The 18839-nt window shown below is 47.8% G+C and overlaps 1 protein-coding gene across 3 annotated transcripts in view; it reads left to right on the top strand.

Moving 5' to 3' along the window:
- Positions 1-10272, top strand: part of samd13 (sterile alpha motif domain containing 13) — a 75763-nt gene extending 65491 nt beyond the window's left edge. For 2 of the 3 annotated variants that reach the window (XM_052010674.1, XM_052010673.1), the window contains 3 exons: positions 2789-2882; positions 4505-4613; positions 7683-10272. In XM_052010674.1, the coding sequence (XP_051866634.1) occupies positions 2789-2882; positions 4505-4613; positions 7683-7832 (353 nt within the window). In that variant the 3' untranslated portion in view covers positions 7833-10272. The remainder of the gene's footprint in view (positions 1-2788; positions 2883-4504; positions 4614-7682) is intronic. The other variant, XM_052010675.1, reaches the window with a different exon arrangement.
- The last annotated feature ends 8567 nt before the right edge of the window (positions 10273-18839 follow it).

The raw sequence follows: 18839 nt of genomic DNA, 5'->3' as shown, positions 1-18839 counted from the left end.
CTTGTACCCCAAGTTCCCTCTGCACATCAGTGCTCCTAAGACTTTTAGCATTTACTGTATACATTCCCCTTACATTTGACCTCCCAAACTGCAACACCTCACATTTGTCAAGATTAACCTTCATCTGCCATTTCTCTGCCCACGTTTCCAACTGATCTATATCTTGCTGTATCCTTTGATAATCTTCCTCACTATCCACAGCTCCCCCAATTTTTATGTCCTCTGCAAGCTTACTAATCAGACCACCAACATTGTGTTTGTCACTTGTACCGAGGTGCAGTGAAAAACTTGTCTTGCATACCGATTGTACAGGTCAGTTCATTACACAGTGCACTTACATTGAGTTAGTACAGAGTGCATTGATGTAGTACAGGTAAAAACAATAACAGTACAGAGTAAAGTGTCACAGCTACAGAGAAAGTGCAGTGCAATAAGGTGCAAGGTCACAAGGTAGATCATGAGGTCAGAGTCCATCTCATCGTATAAGGAAAACATTCAATAGTCTTATCACAGTGGGGTAGAAGCTGTCCTCCAAATTATAGATATAAATCACAAACAACAGAGGTCCCAGCACTGATCCCTGCGGAACACCACTAGTCACGGGCCTCCAGTCAGAATAGTACCCTTTCACCACCTCTGTCTTCTATGGCCAAGCCAATTTTGAATCCATTAGATGTTACTTGATGGTCAGCACCGTCTCGTTGGGCCGAAGGGCTTGTTTCCATGCTATTATCGTTCTATAAGCTGGCAGGTTTCCTTTCCAGGTAGACTTGAGTGAACCAGGATTTAGAAAGGCTGAGTAGTTGCATATTGACCATTATTGAGATGGGTTTTATTTTAAATTTTTAGATTTATTTAAGTACTTGAATTTAAATTCCCCAAGCTGCCGTGCTGGGATTCGAACTTGTGCCTCTCGATTAGTGATCCAGGACTCTGGCTGATTGTCAGCGACTTAATGCTCCACTACTGTAACACACTTAGAAGACTTGAGAGGAGGCCTCATTGGGGCTTGGTACGGTCTGTGTGGGTTTGACAGGGCATGGAGGTCGTTTTCCACGGGAGTGTCTACAGTTCGGGGCACAGCCTCAGGAAGAAATTGGTAGATTGGTTTATTATTGTCACATGTACCGAGGTACAGTGATAAACTGTGTTTTGCCTGCCATCCATACAGATCATTTCACCACATCAGTACATTGAGGTAGTACAAGGGAAAACAATGAAAGAATGCAGAATAAAGTGTTACAGTTACAGAGAGAGTGCAGTGCAGGCAGACAATAAGGTGCAAGGGCCATGATGAGGTAGATTGTGGGGTCAGGAGTCCATCTTATCGTACTAAGGAACCGTTTGGAAACGAGAGAAAACATTCCCTCATTCCGAGGGGAATACATCTTTGGAGTTCTCCAGCCCAGGGGATCAATGAGTGCGTTCAAGGCTGAGATTCCTAGATCCTTGGACTAGATCCAGGAGGAAAGAGGATTTGAGGCAGAGAATCAACAGAGAATCTTATATCAGAATATCAGGTTTATTATCACTGGGATATGACGTGAAATTTGTTGTTTTGTGGCAGCAGCACAGTGCAAAGACCGAAAATGACCATAAATTATAAAAATTAGTAAGTAATGCAAAAAAAGGGATAACAAGATAGTATTCACGGATTCGTGGACCGTTCAGAAATGTGATGGCGGAGGGGAAGAAGCTGTTTCTGAAACATTGAGTGTGGGTCTTCAGGCTCCTGTACCTCCTCCGCGATGGTAGTAACAAGAAGAGGGCATGTCCCGGGTGGTAAGGGTCCTTAGTGATGGATGCCGCCTTCTTGAGGCACCGCCTCTTGAAGATGTCCTCGATGGTGGGGAGGGTTGTGCCCGTGATGGAGCTGGCTGAGTCTACAACCCTCTGCAGTCTCTTGCGATCCTGTGCATTGGAGCCTCCATTCCAGGCGGTGATGTAACCAGTCAGACTGCTCTCCACCGTACATCTGTAGAAATTTGTAAGTCTTTGGTGACAGACCGAATCTCCTCAAATGCCAAACGAAGTAAAGCCGCTGGCGTGCTTGGTGATTGCATCAATGTGTTGGGTCCAGGATAGATGTTGATTTGGAGAAAGAGTTTAAATATATCGGGAATAAAAAAAAGCTAGATTATGTAATACTAGTTATAAAACTTCACAAAGGCACATCTGCTTCCTAATTTCCCTTAGAACCTGGTCTAGTCTGTATGTGACTCCTTACTCGCAGTAGTTCAGTTGACCTTCAGCTGCCATATGAAATGGTCAGTACAGGAACACTTTGGGATGGACTCATTGAGTTGTACAAGGAACAGGCCCTCCGCCCCACCACATCTGTGTGTCGTGTTTTTGTGGGATCAACAAAAATTAGGGCCCACTCTAAACAAGCAGTTTAAAATTCCGTACAGGTCTCGTGGAGCCAGGGTGGGGGTGTGAAGTAGGTTGAAGAATAGACCGTCTGACCTTCAGTTGGGCCAGGCTTTTGGAGAAATGGTGAAGAATGTTACTTGCGGGCTGCCCCCAGAACACTCTACACAAAAGATGCATTTCACTGTGTGTTTCGATGTACATGTGACTAATAAAGATATCTTATCAATTTATTGGGCCTTCAGGGGAAGGGGAATGAAGTGTAATAGGTTTGCCCTCAGTGCCAGGTGTTGTTTGCGCTGAGGGGGGTGAAGTGGAGTGGTGGTGTTGGGTGGGGTCTGCATCTCTGGCTAGCAGCGTTCCCCTCCTTCAGCAAGGTGGAGGTAATTAATTCCTGAAATTTCTTCCCTTCTCCCAGTTCTGGAAGTGCGAGGGGCCTCCTGCCTCCCAACGCCGTCTGCATCCCCCGTCGAGATGAAGACTTTTGAGACCAGCTCCTTGGGCACTGAGAGGTACGTGTCGATTTACCCTTCTTCAGCACAGGAGCTCTTGCCTAAGTTGTGCGTTGGTTTTGGCGAGTGTGTGGTGGTCTCAGAGTAGCACTTTGGTGTGGCATTTTTCTGTAAACCACACTGTTGCACAGAGCAAATGCTTGTGCTCCCACTTGACATTAAATTGTTAAATCGGTTTATTATTGTCACATGTACCAAGGTACAGTGAAAAACCTGTCTTGCATACTGTCCATACAGATCAATTCATCACATCAGTGCATTGAGGTAGTACAAGGGAAAACAATAACAGAATGCAGAATAAAGTGTTACAGTTACAGAGAAAGTGCAGTGCAGGCAGACAGTAAGGTGCAAGGTCACAACGAGGTAGACTGAGGTCAAGAGTCCATCTTAATGTACCAGGGGACCGTTCAATAGTCTTATAACAGTGGGATAGAAGCTGTCCTTGAGCCTGGTGGTACGTGCTTTCAGGCTTTTGTATCTTCTGCCCGATGGGAGGGGGGAGAAGAGAGTATGTCCGGGGCGGGTGGGGTCTTTGATTATGTCGGCTGCTTTACCGAGGCAGTGAGGTGTAGACAGGGTCCATGGATGGGAGACTGGTTTCCGTGATGTGCTGAGCTGTGTCCACAACGGGGACAGGGACTGAGCCAGCCACCTCTGAAGCTCCTGAGGGTGCTGCCTCTAGCTGGATGCTCTCTGTGGGCCCTCAGTGAAGGCCCTCAAACGGCTCCCTCCCATGTCCAAAGGAAATACGGGAGTGGGTGTGAAAATTCCCAAAGGCATTGAACCCCGTCGCCTTCCAGTGCAGGAGGGAGGAGCTGCCACCCTCTGTTGTCCGGTCCAGAGTCCCAGCCCATAACCCTGCACCTTCGTCCTTTTCGAGCACAGATCTTGACCTCACAATCGATCTTGTCTTGCTCTTGCACCTTATTGTCTGCCTGCACTGCACTTTCTCTGTAGCTGTGACACTTTATTCTGCATTCTGTTATTGTTTTCCCTTGTACTACCTCAATGCACTGATGTGATGAAATGATCTGTATGGATGGCATGCAAAACAAAGTTTTTCACTGTAGCTCAGTGCATGTAACAATAATTTACCAATTTACATACTCAGGATATAAATGCAATGAAAATTAGCTCTTTGCAGCAGCAGCACAGTACATTACAAGACTAGGACAAATATGAATTAACATAATCTTAAATGAGCATAAATTGTACATAACGTACACAACAAAATAAACATAATGACACTGGTGCAAGTTGAGAGAGAAAAAGAGATATAATCTGAGGTAGTGTTGGGGTTTTTCAGGTGGGTTCAAGAACCTGATGGCAGTGGGGAAGAAGCTGTTGTTGAACCGTGAGGTGTGGGGTCTTCAGTACCTCCTGCCTGGTGGCAGCATCGAGAAGAGGACATGGCCTGGATGGTGGGGGTCCCTGATGATGGACGTCGCCTTCCTGAGACATCGCCTCCTCTAGATGTTCTTGATGGTGGTTAGAACCCTCCCCTCAGAGCTTACCTGCAATTTGGCCTTCTTCTTGTTCACCTACCTGCTCTGAAGCACCTTAACGATTGGTTGACAGACACACACAGTTCACAGCTAATTGAGTTGTTTCCATCTCCCTAGCCCAACAGAAAACACTCGGCTGGATCCTGTGGAGTGGACAATCTTAGATGTTTTCAATTACTTCAAGAAAGCTGGCTTTGAAGACCAGGCTGCAGCCTTTCAGGAACAGGTGGGTCCAAGGAAAACAAAGATACAAAGTCATGGACATGTTTGCCTCCTTTGGAACCACTGGGGTTTAATTCTTTCGCTGGTCTCCCTCCTCCTCTTTACATGAAGCAGTCTCTCCTGGTTTCCACAAGGGGGCCTCTGTGCGTCATCCTGGCTTATGGGAGCCCCGTCTCCTTGCAGTTCAACTCCGATAGTCGGCTTCCGCAGTGTTGGGAATTTGAGATGGTTTGGTGCCTGGCTCACCAGGCGCCGTTTCCTGTGCACCCTTTCAATTCACCGGGTCCCCATTTCCCACACTCCCTTTAAATTCACCGGGTCCGCATTTCCCACACTCCCTTTAAATTCACCAGGTCCCCATTTCCCACACTCCCTTTAAATTCACCGGGTCCGCATTTCCCACACTCCCTTTAAATTCACCGGGTCCCCATTTCCCACACTCCCTTTAAATTCACCGGGTCCGCATTTCCCACACTCCCTTTAAATTCACCGGGTCCCCATTTCCCACACTCCCTTTAAATTCACTGTACATTGGGTCCTCGGTGTCTTCCCATTGAAGCTGGTCAGTTGTTGAGGCCTCCTTAGATCGTACAACCCAGACTTACCTCACACTGAACAGGCACAGGTTCTTTTCATTTATTCATTCATGGACGTACAGATATCTCTGGCAATGCCAGCATTTATTGCCCATCCCTCAGTATTCCGGAGCTGAGGAGACTGGTCGGAATCAGTCACGTGGGATGGGTCTGAAGTTGCAGTAATCCAGGCTGGGTAAAGCCTGCAGATTTCCTCTTACGCTGAGTGTCAGTGAACCAGATGTGTTTTTACAACAGTTCCGTAGCTCGTGGTTATTTTAATTCCAGATTTTTTTTTTAATTGCATGAATTTAAATTCCCCAAGTGCCATGGTAGGATTTGAACTGGTGTCTCTGGGCCAATATTCCAGGACTCTGGATATCAGACTAGTCAGATAACCACTACAGAAGTTAGCTGCACTCCCATTAGCAACCTTCCCCAGAGAATTAGTGCAGATGTTAGTCAGTGTTGATGGTTGGGAGGTCTTGCCTGATACAGGCAGCCTTGGCCTGTGTCACCTCCAGAACACCAGTTGCCCTTGCTCTGGGTATCTCAACTCTCCCACATTCCCACCCACCTCCTACCCTTGCTGCCCTTTCTGTAGACATGAGCTAACACTGTCTCCTTCACACTCCATTCAGTAACCAGCACTGGGCCACAACCACACCAGGCTTCAGTGGTAAACTTCACCTTTTCACCTTCAATTTCCTGTGTCCAAGTTGAGTTTGTTGTCATCTGCACAAGTACCCGTGTGCACAGGTGCAATGAAAAACTTACTTGCAGCAGCATCACAGGCACAGAGCATCATTAAGCAATATTCACAAGAAAAAAGTAAAAACTGTGTACAAGTTCTATTTAATTTACAAGAAAGAACACAATTAGAACAAAAAAAAATCAAAGTCCATTTTAGTGCAAAGTGATCAAGGTTGCTGAACTGTAGTGATTAGGATCTTCCCCACCTCCACCCTTCCCAACCCTCTTGCACTGGTAGAACCCTCCCAGATCGCTGACCTCCATTGCTCCACAGATGCCGTCAGCTACCAGGGTCAGGAGTTCTGAAATTCCCTCCCTAAACCTCACTGCCTTGCCTTCTCTGTCCTTTTAAGTTGCTCTTTAAAATGCACCGTGTTTGGTGACTCTCTTGGTGAGCTACCTGGTGGCCGTGAAGTTTATAAGATTCACAAGGATGTTACTGGGACTGCAGGACTTGAATTATAAGGAGAGATTGGATAGGCTGGGACTGTGGATTCAGAATTGGCTCTCCCATTGAAGGTATAAGGGGGATGTCAGAGGTATATTTTTTACACAGAGAGTGGTGGGTGCGTGGAACACACTGCCTGCAGAGGTTGTGGGGGCAGATACATTAGGGACATTTAAGAGACTCTTAGATAGACACATGAATGATAGAGAAATGGGGGGCTATGTGGGAGGGAAGGGTTAGACAGATCTTGGAGCAGGATAAAATGTCGGCACAACATTGTGGGCCGAAGGGCCTATACTGTGCTTCTGTGTTCAGTGTTTTCCCTGGAGTGAAGGAGGCTGAGGGGTGACCTTAAAGAGGTTTATAACACCATAAGGGGCATAAATAAGGTGAATATTCACAGTTGTTTTTCCTGAGGATAAGGGAGTCTAAATTGTGTGCAGTTCTGGTCACCCCATTTCAGGAAGAATGTGGAGGCTTGGGAGAGGGTACAGAAGAGGTTCACCTGGATGCTGGCTGGATTAGAGAGTATTAGTTCTTAGGAGAGGTTGGACAGATTTGGATTGTTTTGTCTGGAGCGTCAGAGACTGAGGGGAGACCTGATAGAAATTTATAAAATTATGAGTGGTATAGATAGGGTAGACAGTCAGTCTTTTTCCCAGGGTAGAAATGTCACATACTAGAGGACGTAGCTTTAAGATGGGAGGGGGGGGGGGTGGAATTTAAAGGAGATGTGCGGGATAAGTTTTTACGCAGAATGGTGGGCACCTCGAACAGGCTGCTGGGGGTAGTGGTGGAAGGAGACACAACAAGAGGCATTCGGACAGGCACATCAACAGGCAGAGACTGGAGAGATATAGAACATGTGTCGAGAGATGGGTTTATTTAATTTGGTGTCATGGTCAGTATAGATATCCTGGGCCAAAAGGCCTGTTCCTGTGCTGTACTGTTCTATGTTCTACGTCTAGAGAGCATAGGTCTAAGGGGAGAGATTTAATAGGAATCTGAGGGGCAACTTTTTCACCCAGAAGGTGGTCTGTATATGGAACAAGCTGTCACAGGAAGGGGTTGAGGCAGGTACATTAACACCATTTAAAAGACAGTGGGACAGGTACACGGATAGGAAAGGTTTAGAGGGATATGGGCCAAACGTGGGCAAATGGGACTAGCTTTGATAGGAATCTTGGTCGGCATGGATGAGTTGGGCTGAAGGGCCTGTTTCCGTGCTGTTTGACTCAATATTCCTGCTCCAGTGAGACCTAACTGTGTGCGGACTTTGTCTTCAACAAACCTGCAGGAAATCGACGGCAAGTCCCTGCTTCTAATGAAAAGGAGCGATGTTCTAACAGGACTGTCAATCAAGCTGGGCCCTGCCCTGAAGATCTACGAGTTCCACGTGAAAGCCTTGCAGATGAGTCACTTAAAAGGCAGCTCCTCGGAGTGTTAAAGGAGGCCGGCGAGTTCTGTGGAGCAGATGGTGCGTTGGGGTCAAAGCTGCCCACCGTTTTCCCATTCCCCTCTCCTTCCCCCAACAACACCCCTCCCGGTTGCATGTAGGATTTTGGCTGTTCAATAGTGTGGATTGTGTGTTGTAGAAACTTGTTGGTCTGCTGTTTGAACTCTATCCCCTCGAGATATGCAGGCCCATTACTGTGACCTGGAACCTCTCCTCCGTTTTTGTGAGCAGTTGTGTTTTGCCTTCCCCATGTTGAGTAAACGTATTTACTTTGTGTACGTGACTGCCATCTGAGCTGTTGCATCTTGGAAACCCATGACCATGGTGACACAATTCCAGCACTAACGTGTTGCTTAACTGTGGATATTTACCCCAGGAGCTTCTTCGAAAAGACACTGCTGTATTTGTATAAAATATATCATTTTATATTCTATTAATTTGGTGCAAATGGATTGTTGAGGGGGTCCTCTGTGGTGTTCCAATTTCATATTGAGCTGTCAGTGTCACCGTTGGGAGGTTTTCAACCTGACGATGCCTATCCGAATGTAGTCTTGTTGGGTGAGGAGGGACCACCTGAATCTTGGAATGGGACGGACTGTTCTAAACGTCTTTGGGCACCTGACGTTCCTTTCCTAACGGAGAGCCCCTGGGAGGGAGCGCACAGACTTCCCAGGTATTCCAGGTACATCTGCTGCTTGGATAAAATCAGACAGAAGAGGTGTCCTGTTTCCCCCTCCAGACCTGCTCGGGGGAGGTTTGCGCATCAGGCTGATATGGTTCTGTGGGTGGAAGTGAAGGTTGTGAGAGACCGAGGGGAGGTAAAGGATTTTTGCCATTCACAAGCCACTGTTGTCATGTCGCACGTGAGATAAGTTGTGTGTGATTGATATAGCAGCCCTCCGTTGGGTCTTCTTGGCAGAGTCAGCACCCCTTCTCTTTCTAGGAGTCTGGCAATGGCAACACCACACCAGCCAATGAGATGGGCTTAAGCTGGGGCCTATGCCTCACATCAAACAGTCAATTTACTTGAAGTTTATTTAAACAGAAACTACAGCAACCTCTCCCAGTAAAAGCAGGATAATTCCACCAGGAAGAGACGAGTTACCTACAGATTACGTGAATCCCAGGCACTTACAGCAGTGTTACTGGAACTGATTGACAGGGGAAATTACCCAATCATCTCTACTCTGGATATAGCTTTATCACAAGTTGTGGCTGGAATTTAAACCGCTGTTCTTGTGTCAGCATATACGATGAGTGTCAATGATATTTGGTTTATTTATCTTCCAGGACTAGGAGGGGTTTTGACCTGAGCCAACTACAATTCCTTCCCCCCCACAGATGCTGCTCGACCCGCTGAGTTCCTCCAGCAGATAGTTTGTTGCTCCACATTCCAGCATCTGCTGTCTCTTGTGTCTTCACTAAAGAATCTTCACCATTTGGTGTTCCCAGACTCCGAGAAGTGATGGTCTTGACGACTTTGGAAAGTGCTGTTGCCTAGACTTGACGACTTGTGTTGGTGTATGTAGAGCCACACACAGTAACACCCTTGCCTGCAGTTCTGGGCGAGAGTTTCTCCTTGCTGTAGCTCATTACAAAAGACGGCATCTTTGGATCTGATTGTTCCAAGTGCTCTGCAGTGGAGGCTGAGGGGAAGGAAAGGATAGCAGGCACTATAGCAACGCAAGCAAAGGAGAGTGAGCCCTGGTTTCTTTAGTGCTCCCCCAGACAGCCAGCTTGGGTCTGTTGAATGTCCGCTGATAACCTACTGAGATCGTAAACTTGTGGCGCAATGATCATGTATGTTACAGTGTGGGGTATTCTCACACACAGACAAAACAAAGTCTCTTGTTAAACCCTTGATTCTGTGACCCGATGCTGTGTGTGGGGTAGAACCCCCAGCTTTTAAATTAGCAATAAATGTTTGGTGGTGTTGTAATATAGGCTGCAGCTGAACCAGTCTGCCTTCAGTCATGGTCATCTGGCAGAGTGAACATAGAAGAGTACAGCACAGAACAGGCCCTTCGGCCCACAATGTTTTGCTGACATAGCTAATCCCTCCTACCTACAGAATGCCCACATCCCTCCATTTTCCTCTCATTCATGTGCCCATCCAAGCCTCTCTTAAAAAGCCCCCAATGAATTTGCCTCCATCACCCTATCAGGCAACGCATTCCAGGCATCCACCACTCTCTCAGTAAAAAATCTTGCCCCCCACGTCTCTTCTGAACCTACCCCCCTCACCTTAAATGCATGCCCTCTGGTATTGGATCACTCAATAACGGGAAAAAGATATTGCTTGTCCACCCTATCTATGCCCCTCATAATGTTATACACCTCCGACATCACCCCTCAGCCTTCGCCGCTCCAGAGAAAAGAGCCCAAGTTTGCCCAGCCTCTCTTGATTTAATTTCTGAAGGAGAGACTCTCAACAGCGTCAGAGGGGTGATGGTGTGGGAACAGGGGTGGGGGGGGGGGGGCGCGGGCAGTTAATAATTTAGTGATGCTGTTTGCCTTTTGTCAGGCGTCTGAGCAAAAAAAATAAAAACAGAAAATGCTGGAAACACCCAGCAGGTCAGGCAGCATCCATGGAAAGAGAAACCGAGTTAACATTTCAGCTCCAGGAACCTCCATCAGAACTTCACCCTGTTTGTACGAAGGGTGCCAGAACTTCTCTCTCCACAGATGCTACCTGACCTGCTGAATGTTTCCAGCATTTTCTGACTTTGTCTCTGCTTTCCGGCATCTGCAGTTTTTTGTCTCTCTATTTTAATTTCGGAGGAAGGGAGTGTGTTTGCCAGTTAGTGGTAGATCTAAACAAACAACAAAAGCCATTGTTCCCAAAGGCTTTAAACATGTAACGAGTACTGGATCCCATGATGTTTGAAACCACTTCCCCAACCTGCTCTTTCATCTTCGTGGATTAGTCCCTATTTATTCCCAGGTCACCCTGCACGCACCCCTTTTAGAATTGTTCCCTGCTGCATCCTGGCTCTTCCCACTGGAATGTAGCACTTTGCAATTCCCTGTGTTAAATTATCTCTGCCACGTACTTGCCACCCTGACTGGGCAGCAGAGCGCCGGAGAGCCCTGGGTTTGATCCTGACCTCGGGCGTTGACTGAGTGGAGTTTGCACGTTCTCTCTGTGACCAGGTGCTCTGGTTTCGTCCCACGTCCCAATTAGCGGGTTAGTAGGCTAACTGGCCACTGTAAACTGCCCACAGTGTGTGAGGTGAAGGGTTGAATCTGGGGGGAGTTGACGGGAATGTGGGGAGGATAAAATGAGATCAGTGTAGGATTGGTGTCAATGGGTGGTTGAAGGTCGGCACGGACTCGGTGGGCCAAAGGGCCTGTTTCTGTGCTGGGTGACTTTCTGACCCTGAGGAAATCCCACTGGATAACTCTCTTGTCATTTATTGGACGTGCAGATATCGAAGTCGCGCCTTACAGAACATAGAAAACCTAAAGCACATACGGGCCCTTTGGCCCACAAAGTTGTGCCGAACATGTCCCTACCTTAGAAATTACTAGCCCTCTATTTGTCTCAGCTCCGTGTACCTATCCAAAAGCCTCTTAAAAGACCCTATCGTATCCGCCTCCACCACCGTTGCCGGCAGCCCATTCCACACACTCACCACTCTCTGAGTGAAAAACTTACCCCTGACATCTCCTCTGTACCTACTCCCCAGCACCTTAAACCTGTGTCCTCTTGTGGCCACCATTTCAGCCCTGGGGAAAAGCCTCTGACTATCTACCTGATCAATGCCTCTCGTCACATTATTCTGTATATCTAGGTCTTTGTATCTAGGTGCCAATCCCAGGGGAACACCATATCCTGCATTACTTCGTGTAGGACCCTGTTGGGACCATATCTGGAGCATAGTGTGTACATCTGGTCTCCCTACTGAAGGACGTGTGTACTTGCAGTGCATTGAAGATATACCAGATTGGTTCCGGTAGCTGGGTTCGTCCTGTGAGGAGAGATTAAGCAGTGTGGGCTTAAATTAGTCGTAGAACCATACAGCACGGAAACAGGCCCTTCGGCCCAACTGGTCCATGCTGACCATGATGCTCATCCAAGCTCATTCCATTTGACCCACATCCCTCTAAACCTTCCCTATCCACGTACCTGTTCAAATGTTTTTTACATGTCATTATTTACGAGCAAGAAACAAGTTACTGGAGCAACTCAGCGGGTCAGGCAGCATCTGTGGAGGCAAAGGGATAGTCAGTGTTTCAGGCCTCGACTCTCAGATGCTCCCTGACCCGCTGAGTTCCTCCGGCAACTTGTTACTTGCTTCAGGTTCCAGCATCTTCAGGCTCTCGCGTCTCTGGGCTGAAAGGATGAGAAGTGATCTCATTGAAAGGCGCAGAATTCTTCTGGGGTGCAACAGGGTAGGTGCAGGAAGGATGTATCTGTTGGCCAGGGTGTCTGGAACCAGGGGTCACAGTCTCAACGTGTGGGGTCAGTCACTGAGGGCTGAGATCAGAGGAGGTTTCTTCACACAGAGGGTGGTGAATCTTCAGAATTCGTTGCCCAAGAGAGATGTGGAGGCTCACTTGCTCTGTATGTACAAGACCAGTAGATTTTTGGATGTTCAAGGAATCGAGGGACATGGGTTAGTGTAGCGTAAAGCCATGATCATATTAAATGGAGGAGCAGGCATGTGGGGCTGTTTCTCAATGTTCTTCAAGTTAATGGACTGCAGGAGTTGAGCTAATCTGTAGGATAATGGAGAAGCTGCTCAACCTTCATCACCTCCATTCCAGAACTAAGATCGTCTGCAGACAACCCCTGCGTGTGAGAGTTTCTGGTTGTTTAAGTCCCCTTCATGGAAGGGATGGGCCTTGCACTGAACAACCGAGAGGAAAGGTCCTCGACTGACCTGTCTCGGCTGCACAGCATCTTGCCCTGACGGAGGATTGGCATCGAGATCCTGGGAAACATGAGACACTTCCCATATCTCAGGGTCCTCCTCTCAGTGAAGGCAGGTGTCAGTGATGAAATCCAATGTTGTCTTCAGTCCGCTGAGTGTTCTAAGATCATGAGCTGGCATTGTCTACCCACCTGTCCTCCTGTATGCTTCTAAGACTTGGTCTCCCCCGTAGCAGGCACCTCAGAGCGCTAGGGGTCTATCACCAACACTGTCTCCGCAAAGTCCTTCAGGTCTACTGGGGGGATAACTGAAGTCCTCTTCCAGGCCAACACCTCCAGCACCAAGGCACTCGTTACACGTGGCTTTCTCTGACAGATGGGTCACACCATTCCACGCCCACACCAGATACCCGAAACAAGTACTCGGCCATTAGAAAGGATTGCCAGGAGCACAGAGGAAATGTTTCAAGGATGTTCTCAGAGCCGCCTTGGGAGAAGAAAATGTAACATCCTCGCTAATGTCCTCAGGAACGCTTGGCCCATTGCTGGTCACAGTGGGGAAGGGTCACCCTTGAACACAGTCGAAGCTTTCTCGTCACTACACGTGAACAAGTGTGGGTCTTGGAAGGAAAGCACTGCCTCTCAAACTCTCTTCTCCCCCATGTCCCCACTGTCAGGCATCTGTCCAATGCGTGTGCCCCACACAGGTTCCCTCCCAGGACTGGACTGGAAGCAAGGCATCCTCAAGCACAGGGAACTGTCCACAGAAAACCATTGCATCGGCTCCCAGCTTGGAAAGATGACCGTTACAGAGCCCCGAGCCCTGCCTCCTGTTCCGAAGTCACCTACAGTTCCACCCTTGTTATTTGTCTGCCTTCTGTTTGTCGGCTGACCAGGATGTCTTTCCTCTGGTTCGAGTTGGTGCTGGACATGGCTGAGAGCAAAGTGCGGACAAAGCGGTATTACACCAGACCACGCAGTGCAGCGCGCCCACCACTGTCAGCAGGAGGGCAGCTGAGGGGGTGTCCCCACCCCTGCTGGTCTGTCTGACACAGAGACCACATTTGTTCAGACCAATTGGGGAAAATCTGCAGGCAGCCCTGAGCATTTGCTGGACCAATTAGTAGACCGTCCCAAGTTGACACTGACACTATTTGTAATTTGCAAAAGGGGGGGAGGGGGAATCAAGCATTTTTAATTTAAAAAACAAAACTTGCATTGATAACTCTAAAGAAATACGTACAACCCACACCTTCTTGCCTTGCTTGTACTTTGTAGCTTGCACAATGTGTCTGTAAGTGTTTTTTGGACTTGTACGCCTTTTATTTGAGCTGGAAACAAATGGTCCACCATCTCTTGCCCTCCCCCTTCCCTCCCAGTGTCATGGTTTCTTGCTTTGCTCTTTGGAAGAGCTGACTGCAACTCTTACAAGAGATGCAAAGCAGTAAAGTGCTGACGGCCTCTCCCCTTGTGTGCTTTGTATGTGTGAGGAATGTTAAGTTATGATTTTTTTTGTGTATATTGCAGACTTTATCAACATATTGTAACCAGTCATCTCAAACTACAGATGTACATTGAAAGTATTTATACTTGTTGCTTAAGAGATGAAATGTTATATTGATTTTTTTTTAATAATAAGGTGCTGGTGAAGCATTTGTGCAGCCTGTTCTTTTGGGAAATGTGAACGAACATCGTGGAGAGGGGTTAGCGCCCAGCTTATTCCTTCTGGGAAGAAGACCCATTGTGGTTGACTTGTCCCCTTTTATATGAGCAGATGAATTAGGAGCCGGAGTGGGACCCTCAGCCCTTGAGCTTGCTCCACCATTAAATGAGGTCCTGCTTGATTTAGTATTTTTACAGAAAGCGTCCTATCCGGATACATCACTGCTTGGTAGTAACTGCTCTGCCCAAGACCACAAGGAACTGAAGAGAGTTGTGGACACAGCAAAGCAGCATCCCCTCCATTTACTCTGTCTACACTTCACAAGAGATCACAAGACAAGGGAGCAGAAGCAGGCCATTCGGCCCATTGAGTCTGCTCCAAGGAAAGGGAAATAGAAATGGGGAATGGGGGAAAGCAGCCGACATAATCAAGGACTCCTCCTACCCCAGACGTTCTCTCTTCTCTCCCTTCCCTCGCCCCCCCTCCCTCATTGGGCAGAAAGTACAAAAGCTTAAAGGAACCTTCCACCAAGCTCAAGGGCAGCTTCTATCCCACTGTCATCAGACTCTTTAACAGACCTCTCATACGCTAAAGATGAACTCTTGATCTCCCAATCTACCTCGTCGTGGCCCTTGCACTTGACCACCTGCACTGCACATTCTCTGTAACTGTAACACTATTCTGCATCCTGTTTTCCTTTTGTACTACCTCAATTGTAATTCTATATGGAATGATCTGTCTGGATGGCACGCAAACAAAAGCTTTTCACTCTATCTCAGTGCATGTGACAATTTTAAATACATTCCCCTCTACCCTGGTAACCTTTCACCTTTTTAATTAATCTGCCTTCCTCGGTCATAAGATTCTGCTTCCACTGCTCTGCGAAGGGGGCAAAAAGGAGGAAAAGGTTGAGGATGTCTTATGAGGATAGGTTGAGCGAGCTAGGGCTTTTCTCTTTGGAGAGGAGGAGGATGAGAGGTGACTTGATAGAGGTGTACAAGATGATAAGAGGCATAGATCGAGTGGACAGTCAGAGACTTTTTCCCAGGGCGACAATGGCTAACACGAGGGGACATAAGGTGATTGGAGGAAGGTATAAGGGGGATGTCAGGGGTAAGTTTTTTACACAGAGAGTGGTGGGTGCGTGGAACGCACTGCCGGCAGAGGTTGTGGGGGCAGATACATTAGGGACATTTAAGAGACTCTTAGATAGACACATGAATGATAGAGAAGTGGAGGGCTATGTGGGAGGGAAGGGTTGGATAGATATTAGAGCAGGATAAAATGCCGGCACAACGTTGTGGGCCGAAGGGCCTGTACTGTGCTGTAGTGTCCTATGTTGTTCCTCATAATAAAGGCCAACGCACCATTTGCCCTCTTAATCGCTTGTTACACCTGCATTATTGGCTTTCAATGCCTTTTATACAAGGACACCTAGATCCTTTTGGACATCAACATTTTCCAATTTCTCCCCATTTAAATGTTCTGTGTTCTAAAAAAAATTCACCTCATCTCTCTCTCTGTGGGTGACTCTCAGCACTAGATTCTGCCACAAGAGAAAACCTGCTTTCCTGATCCCTCCTGTGAAGTCAACTCAGGATCTTGAGTGTTTCAACCAAGTCTCCTCCCAAACTCCAGCAGACACAGGCAAGTCAAGTTTGCCCAATGTTTCCTCTGAAAGAGATCTGCCCACTCCAGGTGTTGGTCTAGGTGAAATAACTGGGCCCAGAGACATTTTAGATTGTGCCTTCCGTGCTTAGTGTCTCCGTCCCATTGCAGAGGTGCCTCTGTGCACCGTGTGTGATGTATTTCCATCCTCCCACCAGTGGTGTCACACGGGCTCCATCTGAAGCTGGGTCTCACTTCAGTCTGGGATATTTAACCAAGAACTAAATGGTGAAGCAAGAGTTGATGATGGTCAGAGTTGCAAACTAATGTGTGAAGATACAGGAGTTCTTAAATATATTCACAGCTGGGGCACTCCTTAAGAGAGGCCAAGTTGACAAGTGAGCTCATGTTGTAGGCTTTTGACATGAAGGCAATTTGCGCACAAGGTCTCAGAAATGGATGTGACGCCAAGTTAAACTAAATCCCATTTGCCTGCATGTCATCTGTATCCCTCCATTCCCTGTCTGTTCATGTGTCCGTCTCAATGCCTCTTAAATAGAATATAGAACAATTACAGCACAATTCAGGCCCTTTGGCCCACAAAGCTGTGCCGAACATGTCTCTACCCTAGAAATTACTAGGCTTACCCATAGCCCTCTATTCTACTCAGCTCCATATACCAATCTGACGGTCTCTTGAAAGACCCTATCATATCAGCCTCCACCGCCATTTCCGGCAGCCCATTCCATGCACTCACCACTCTCTGAGTAAAAAACTTACCCCTGACATCTCCTCTATATCTGTTCCCCAGCACCTTAAACCTATGTCCTCTTGTGGCCACCAATTCAGCCCTGGGGAAAAGCCTCTGACTATCTACCCTATCAATACCTCTCATCATCTTATACACCTCAGTCAGGTCCCCCCTCATCCTCCATCCCTCCAAGGAGAAAAGGCCGAGTTCCCTCAACCTGCTTTCATAAGGCATGCTCCCCATCCCAGGCAGCATCCTTGTAAATCTCCTCTGCACCCTCTCTATGGCTTCCACATCTTTCCTGTAGTGAGGTGACTGGAACTGAGCAGAGTACTCCAAGTGGGATCTGACTAGGGAAACCCACGCAGACACGGGGAGAACATACAAACCCACAGAGAGTGGTGGGTGCCTGGAACGGGCTGCCAGGGGTGGTGGTGGAGGCAGATACGATAGGCGTGTTTAAGGGGCTGTCGGATAGACACATGAACATGCAGGGAATGGAGGAATATGGATCATGTGCAGGCAGAAGAGAATTAGTTTAATTTAGCATTGCATTCAGCACAGACGTGTTGTTATTGTATCTGCCTCCACCACCTCCCCCAGCGGCCCGTTCCAGTCACCCACCACTCTCTGTGTAAAAATTCTGTGTCAATATGGAGCACGGTACAGCACAGGAACAGGCCCTTCAGCCCACCATGTCTGTGCTGAATGCAATGCTAAATTAAACTAATTCTCTTCTGCCTGAACATGATCCATATTCCTCCACTCCCTGCATGTTCATATGTCTACCTAACAGCCTCTTAAACACGTCTATCGTATCTTCCTCCACCACCACCCAGGGCAGCCCATTCCAGGCACCCACCACTCTCTGTGTGTCTGTATGTTCTCGCCGTGTCTGTGTGCATTTCCTCCGGGTGCTCTGGTTTCCACCCACGTTCCAAAGACGTACAGGTTAGGAAGTTGTGGGTGTGCTATGTTGGCACCAGAAGTGTGGCGGCACTCGCGGGCTGCCCCCAGAACACTCTACGCAAAAAGATGCATTTCACTGTGTGTTTTGATGTACGTGTGACTAATAAAGATATCTTTAAACTTTCCCCCTCTCACCTTAAACCTGTGACTTCTAGTATTTGACATTTCCACCCTGGGGAAAAAGACTCTTGACTGTCTACTCTATCTGTGCCTCTCATCATTTTATAAACCTCTATCAGGTCTCCCCTCAGCCTCCAACACACTGGAGAAAACAACCCATGTTGTCCAACCTCTCCTTGTAGCTCGTACCCTCTAATTCAGGCAACGTCCTGGTGAAAATCAACAAAGTAATCTACGGTCTGGGGACATTGGTTGGGAATAACTCAAGTGCAGGCAAATCCCGCTCTGCAGTTGGAAGGCTTGGACCTGGAATGTTGGCACCCTTGCAGACAATCCTCAATAAGTGACGGACTTGAATGCCACCTTGCCGTTGTAGTTCCGGAACTAGTGCTGTGAGTGAAGCAGGATAGGCAGGAGGAGGCCACCTCAAGGTACACCGGGCTCTGGGTGGACTACCTCCCCTGCTAACAACCTGCCTGTCCCCTCTATGAGAGAGTCTGTGGTTCCCTGTTGGCCTTATTAACCCACAAACTGCAGTGATCGTAAATCATCATCAGCCTCAAAGGACTGCCTAAGAAATCCATACCATTCCTCAAATTCTATGGGATCTGTTCTGTCCAACCACGTGTGTGAAGGGGGCCACACTTTGACATCTCACTCAGAAGGCAGCATTTGCAACAGCTCTACCCTCCCATAGATTACTCTTCAACACAGAGAAATACTCCGTTCATGGAAAAAAAGACCCCATATCCTCCCTCTGTGGGGAGGGAGCTTTAACACTGAACCTGCTGACCAACGATTGGGAGTGTGCCAGGTCCATTAATACGGTGGAGGTGAAGTTGACTTGATGCCTTGCAACAATCTCAGGAGGTCAGGTGGGTGTTAAATGGGTAGAGATGGGTAAGGGGTTCTAAATGGGGAGAGAATTCAGAAATCGGAGATGCAAAGGGACTTGGGAGCCCTAGTGCAGGATTCCCTAAAGGTTAACTTGCAGGTTGAGTTGGTAGTAAG

The sequence above is a fragment of the Pristis pectinata genome, chromosome 3 (genome assembly GCF_009764475.1).
Source record: "Pristis pectinata isolate sPriPec2 chromosome 3, sPriPec2.1.pri, whole genome shotgun sequence".
In the NCBI taxonomy this organism is placed as follows: Eukaryota; Metazoa; Chordata; class Chondrichthyes; order Rhinopristiformes; family Pristidae; genus Pristis; species Pristis pectinata.
The sequence above is the reverse complement of the archived record's forward strand: the minus strand, read 5'-3'. Positions and strand labels throughout refer to the sequence as shown.